Source organism: Tupaia chinensis, unplaced genomic scaffold (genome assembly GCF_000334495.1).
Source record: "Tupaia chinensis unplaced genomic scaffold, TupChi_1.0 Scaffold000673_1, whole genome shotgun sequence".
Taxonomy (NCBI): Eukaryota; Metazoa; Chordata; class Mammalia; order Scandentia; family Tupaiidae; genus Tupaia; species Tupaia belangeri.
Genome location: NW_006160196.1, coordinates 1776221 through 1781886, shown reverse-complemented (window position 1 = coordinate 1781886; position 5666 = coordinate 1776221). Strand labels below are relative to the sequence as shown.

Sequence of the window (5666 nt, the reverse complement as noted above, 5' to 3'; positions counted from 1 at the left end):
GCCTCCCCCCCCCCAGACTCCATCGCTTTCCCCTGCCCCTCCCACTGCTCTTCTCCTCCTCTTCCCTTGATTTCTTTTATTTTTTTTTCTAAAGAATTATTTATTATCATTATTTTTCAATTTTAACTAGAGAGAGAACAAGGCACCAGGTCCGGTACTCGAACGGTAGGCCATGTGGGACTCTTGCGTCTTTAACCACCAGGCCACCTGCCAGCGCCCCTTGACTTCTTTTCTTCTGACCAGTCTCCTGGAACCCAACGCTCATCCTCTGGCTCCTCCCTCACCTAGGTCCTCCCCTCTCCTTGATCCTTCCGCTTGCATGGCTCCTCCCCCTCCTGACTTCTGCTTTCCCTTACCCATTCTGTAGGCACAGAATTCCTTCTCCTCCCCAGCCCTTCTCCTGGCTCCTCCCCCTCCTGGCTCCTCCCCCTCTTGTGACTCCTCCCCTCTCCTGGCTTCTGCTTTCCCTTATCCATTCTGCACCTGATTCCTTCTCCTCCCCAGCCCTTCTCCTGGCTCCTCCCCCTCTTGTGGCTCCTCCCCTCTCCTGACTTGTGCTTTCCCTTATCCATTCTCCACCTGATTCCTTCTCTTCCTCTCCCCAGTCCTTCTCCTGGCTCTTCCCCCTTCTCTGTCCCTGGCCCCTTTCTCTTCTCCCTGACCCTTTCTGCTTTCCTTTCGTCCTCGTTTTCCTCTTAGCCCCTCGCCTGCGGCTTCACTTCCCTCCTCCATGGTCTTGCCCTTCCTTTCAGTAGCGCCTGTCCTGTGGCTCTTCTTACTTGCCGCCTACCTGTGCACGTAGTTGTGGGAGTGCAGGTGTGCCAGGCCGCGTGCAATCTCCAGGCCCATCCTCTGCAGGGTCCGCAGGTCTCGAGGGGGCAGCTCGGGGGACAGGCCCTCGGGAGGCCGCTGAGCGCGGAGATAACGCTTCAGGTCCCCCTGTGAGAGAGGAGAGGCGGAATCAGTACCACCCGCGCCTCCCAGGCGCTCGCATGTGCAGCAGCTCTGGAGCTCCTCCCTTGCTGTGCCTGCCTGCTAGACCAGGGCAGCCACCGGTGCCCGAGAATGGTAGCGCGTGCCACGCCAGCGTACCACCAGACGATGATGGTGACGTGCCACTGGAGTCTGAGGACCCTGCTGGCCCTGCCCCGCCTCCCCTTAGGTCCCCATCCGCCCTCCCTCAGCCCCCTCTCCAAGCCCCTCACCAGTTGACAGAACTCCATAATCAGCAGAAAAGGCAGCGTCTCCACGCAGAGGCCCAGGCACTGGAGGACATTGGGGTGCTGCAGACTCCTGGGGGAGAGAAGGCTGCATCAAGGAGTAGCCCCCCCACCCCCCCAACTTCCCAGCGGCACCAGGCTGTTGCCTCGGCCTCTTGGCCTCAGTTGCCTCACGTCAGAGTCTTTCTCCCACCCCCAGGCCCATCTCGGGCCCTCCCACACTGCCCACAGTCCCTGGGTGGATTCCCTGGCCCTCCCAGCCTTGCCTTCCTCCTCAGCCCTCTCCCTTCCATCCTTCAATTCCCTCCTCTCCATTCCCACCCCCCCCCACCGCATCCCTGCCTCCAGTCTTCCCCGTCCCTGACCTGCTGCTCGCCTACCCACAGCCCTCTGTGGCTCCCCAGCATCCTCAGGGGAGAGCCCCGGCTCTTTGGTCTCCCCTGCCCTCAGGCTGCCCAACATCACCCCCCACACACACCCCGTGTACATCTTCCCGAACACACAGGCCTCTGCGTTCACAGCTGTCTCTGGAGAGCACCCTACCCTCATCAAAATGCTCCTGGCCCCTCAACATCACCTGCGCAGGAAGCTTCCCTGCCCCCCGACGCTGGGCTGGGGGCCCCTTCTTTACCCTCACACTGTGGGCAAGAATCAGGCCTTCGCTTGACTTTCCCAGACCTCAGAGAAGTCACCTCGCCTCTCCCTGCCTCCGTTTTCATTTCCTCCTGTGGAGTGGGGACAGTAACAGTGGCTCCTCCCTCACGGTGTGAGATGGAGGGGACCCATGGCACGGTGAGAGGCTGCCCACCGCTGGGCTCGCGAGCGTCTTCTCGCCCTGCCTCCTGCCTCCTAACTGGTTTCCGGAGCTGCCGGCGATGGCTGAGTCTATTCCTGCCTCTCAGTTTCTGCCCCTGCTGCTCCTTCTGCCAGGAACACGATTCCCACAAGACTTCGATTCCTCCGGGTCACCCCTGCCTCCCTGATCCTCTTGTGGAAACTGGCCCTGTCTCCATCACGTACCGTCTCCTTTCTTCACTCGCTGATTTTTCTTTTTAAAATGTATTTCTCGGGGCAGACAACGGTGCAGCAGTAGAACATGACACTGTTTTGCGAGGCTACCATGGGGTGACACCCGAGTATGCCAGGCCCACGCGTACCTGCGACCTGGGGCTGGGAGTGGATTTGTCTGGGTGCTGTCTCTCTCTCTCTCTGCCTCTGTCTCTCTGTCTCATTCATGGAATAAATAAGTTTTTTTTCAATTTTTTTTCCCTTATTTGCTGTGTGTCTCCTCCACTAGGTGGTGAGCTCTGCCAGAGTGTTTGGTCACAGCTCTGTCCCCAGTGATTTGACTAGTAGATGCGTAATAAAAATGCAGGATGGGGGCCAGCAGGTGGCATGGTGGCTAAGGCTCTGGAATTCCCACATGGCCGACCATGGTTCGAGTCCTAAATCTGGCAGCTTGCTCTCTCTCTGTCTTTCTCTGGCAAAACTCATGCAGGAAAAAAAAAAAAAAAGTAAAATAATCTTTTAAAAAATGTGCAGGATGAAGAACTTCATACTAACTCATGGCCTCAGGTCTCTGGGAGGACTGCAGTTTTCCAGACTGGCCACCCAGAGCCAGGCCAGGAGCAGGTGCACAATAAGGTCCTTTCCTGCTGGCGGGAGGCGGTGCCCAGTTCTGGCTACCCAGGCATCCCCATCTACCACCTGCATTCTGATCACAGCACTGTCCATGGCTGCGTGACTGGCTCCATTGAGCAGTGCCTGCTCCTAGAAGAACCACGTGGCAAAGCGCTCTTAAAGCTCTGGCCATGTGATGGGGCTTGGGCACCTGCTGAAGCAGCCCCACGTGGGAAATGGAGGATGGCCGCTGTGGAGGGGTGTGGGGTCACCCCTGGTGTCAGATCCTCCCAACAGCACTGGCAGGCCGGATAACAATCCCCACTGGATTCAGAGGAAGTGGAGGCTCAGAGAGGGGGAGCGACCTGACGAGGGCCACACAGCTGGTAACGGTGGCAAAGCTGAGATGTGAGAGAGACGCTCATGCCAGGGTTGCACAGCCAGGATTTGGGTCGGGTTTGAGCCCACGCAATGCTCCTTCCACTCCCAAACGGTACCTCTAGGAGACGCGAACCTGGAGGCTGAGCTTCCAGAGCCTACGCCCACCAAGAAGCCCCCATACCTGTAGGGCTGTGCTTCTGAGATGAACTTGCGCTGCTCCAGGGGCCCGGCGCTGGCCCGGAGCTCCTTCACCACCACCTGGGCTGGGGTGTAGTCAGAGAAGATCTCTCCCAGGATCACCTGGCCAGGGGCACGCAGGGGTCAACCTGTGCCCTCCCCGGCCACATCCCAGAGGACCAGCTCCACCCCACAGGCGCTCCCTCCTTCCAGCAACTCCCTTCATATCCCACCACCCCCAACCCCATCAGACGCAGGTGAGTGACTCACGGGCCCAAAGTCCGATGGGCGCAGGGATGGATGGAAGGATGGACAGACGGACGGATGCCTGGAGAGCCGGGTGGCCAGGCGGAGTGGTCAATGGAGTGAGGTGGGAGGCGCTGACCGACAAATGTGGGGGTAGGGGGCTGGGGGTCAGGGGAAGGAGGTGAGGGACAGATGAGAAGTGGCCAGAGCGAGGCGGGGAGGGGATGGACACAGAACAGCACAGCCCGGGATTGAACGGACCCCTTCCCCTCCACCCTCTGCCCCACTCACCTTTCCAAACCAGCCGCTCCCAATCTCTTGCAGGTAGCTGAGGTGCTGGCGGCTAAGGCCCATTGGGGTGGTCATGTCTGGGAAGAAGTGGGGAGGCCCTGAGCCTCTCTCCCCTCCCCAGTGCCACCCTCCCCAACTCAGTAGGACTGAGGTCAAAGCAGACACCAATCTCTTCATTGGCTGCCTCCAACATTCCATGATGGGATCTCAGCCTCCTCATTGGCTGCCCACAGGATTCCAGCATCCAATCAATCCTTCCCTTTGGCATCCCAAGATCCTAACGCCTGATTTGGCTTCCAGCGAGTTCGAGCTCCAGGCTGCTCTCACTCCTGAGTGCCCCACAATCTGGTTCCTGGTTAAACAATGGCTTCCCCATGCTGTCCCTCTGCCTTCCCATAGGCTACTTCCGACGTGCTGGGACTCACAACTTTGCCTGCCCAACTTGCTGCTTCTGGACTCGGCCGCCCAGAACCTCAGGGTCTCCCACACTGTCCCGAGGGCAGTACCTGAGTGTGAAGGCTGCGGGGCAGGCATTGGCAGCGAGACCTCGGCCAGCGGCAGGATGTATACATCAGGCAGCGACTGTGAGGAGGAGGTCTCCTCCGCAGGGGGCGTGTACTCCCCGGAGCAGTCCTCCCCTTCAGGGTTCTCAAACTCCTGGGGCCGGGAGGGGTGCAGAGTAGGGGAACACAGAGCTGAGAGACGCACCACCGCCCTTCTCTTCGGCCTGTCTCCCCACGGTCCTCATAACAGCACCCCAGTCTCGGCCCAATTTCCCGATCCCGGGCTCCATAACTTCAGGCCAGTGTCTCCTCCTCCCCCACCAGCCACCTGCGATGGGGAAAGGCTGGGTCTTCCCACCCACGTTAATCCCCTCTGGCAACTCACCTTGAATCCGACATCGCCCCGTTTGCAGCACAGACAGGTGAGGAGGAGGAAGATGAAGGCCAGCAGGCCCGAGCAGGAAATGAGGACCACGGCGTAGGGAGGAGCCAGAGGGGCTCGGCCCAGGGCGAATCCATCTGCGGGCACAGGGCTCGGCTGGGGTCCCGGCTTCAAGTCCCAGGCTCCGGGACTCCGTGCCCCTCCCGTCCTGGCCAGTCTCGGACTACAACTCCCATGATGCGCTGCAACTAGGAGCCCCTTGGCAGAGAAGCCGGATGGCCCAGGGTATTGTGGGAGTTGTAGTTTCGGGGGGCTTCCCAGGTGGTTGGGTTGGGGGTGGGGTCCCTCCTCTCGCCCCAAACTCGGACCCCTCGCTCCATCACCTCACTCCAGGTTTGGATGAGTTTCAGAGAGGAATGAGGGAAGGAGGAATAATACTGAGACTCGGAGCTCTCGGAATTTAAAATGCGCTCCCACAAACAGCCTCGGTACCCCCTATTTGGAGAAGAGGATGATTTCCTCACTGCAGGCTGCGAGAGGATTCCTGCCAGATGCTGGAACCCCCCCCACCCCCCAGTTAGGGGGAGTGAGACCTGTTTCTCCTAGGGACACACGTGTCTTCTACCCTGGGCCCAAGCCCCTGAGAAGGGAACTCCGCAAGCCCTGGGTCTCCCCCAAAGCCAGAGACAGCCTCCCGTGTTGTGCCCCCCTTAGAAATAGTACTCCTCCTCTCTGCCCCCAATTCTCCCGGAGGCCCTGTCCTTCCCCGGCCCCTGCACGCACCTGCACACACACATGCGTGCACACGCACACACATGTTGCCTAGCCGGACCCCCTCCCCGCCCA

At 59.7% G+C, this 5666-nt stretch overlaps 1 protein-coding gene across 1 annotated transcript in view; it reads right to left on the bottom strand.

Moving 5' to 3' along the window:
- The window catches only part of LMTK3 (lemur tyrosine kinase 3), a 47620-nt gene that overhangs the window by 28954 nt on the left and 13000 nt on the right, over positions 1–5666 (bottom strand). The window contains exons 2-7 of the mRNA XM_014592261.1: positions 4824–4957; positions 4442–4592; positions 3936–4012; positions 3403–3521; positions 1206–1293; positions 791–939 (exon numbers count right to left, since the gene is read on the bottom strand). Of these exons, the coding sequence (XP_014447747.1) occupies positions 791–939; positions 1206–1293; positions 3403–3521; positions 3936–4012; positions 4442–4592; positions 4824–4957 (718 nt within the window). The remainder of the gene's footprint in view (positions 1–790; positions 940–1205; positions 1294–3402; positions 3522–3935; positions 4013–4441; positions 4593–4823; positions 4958–5666) is intronic.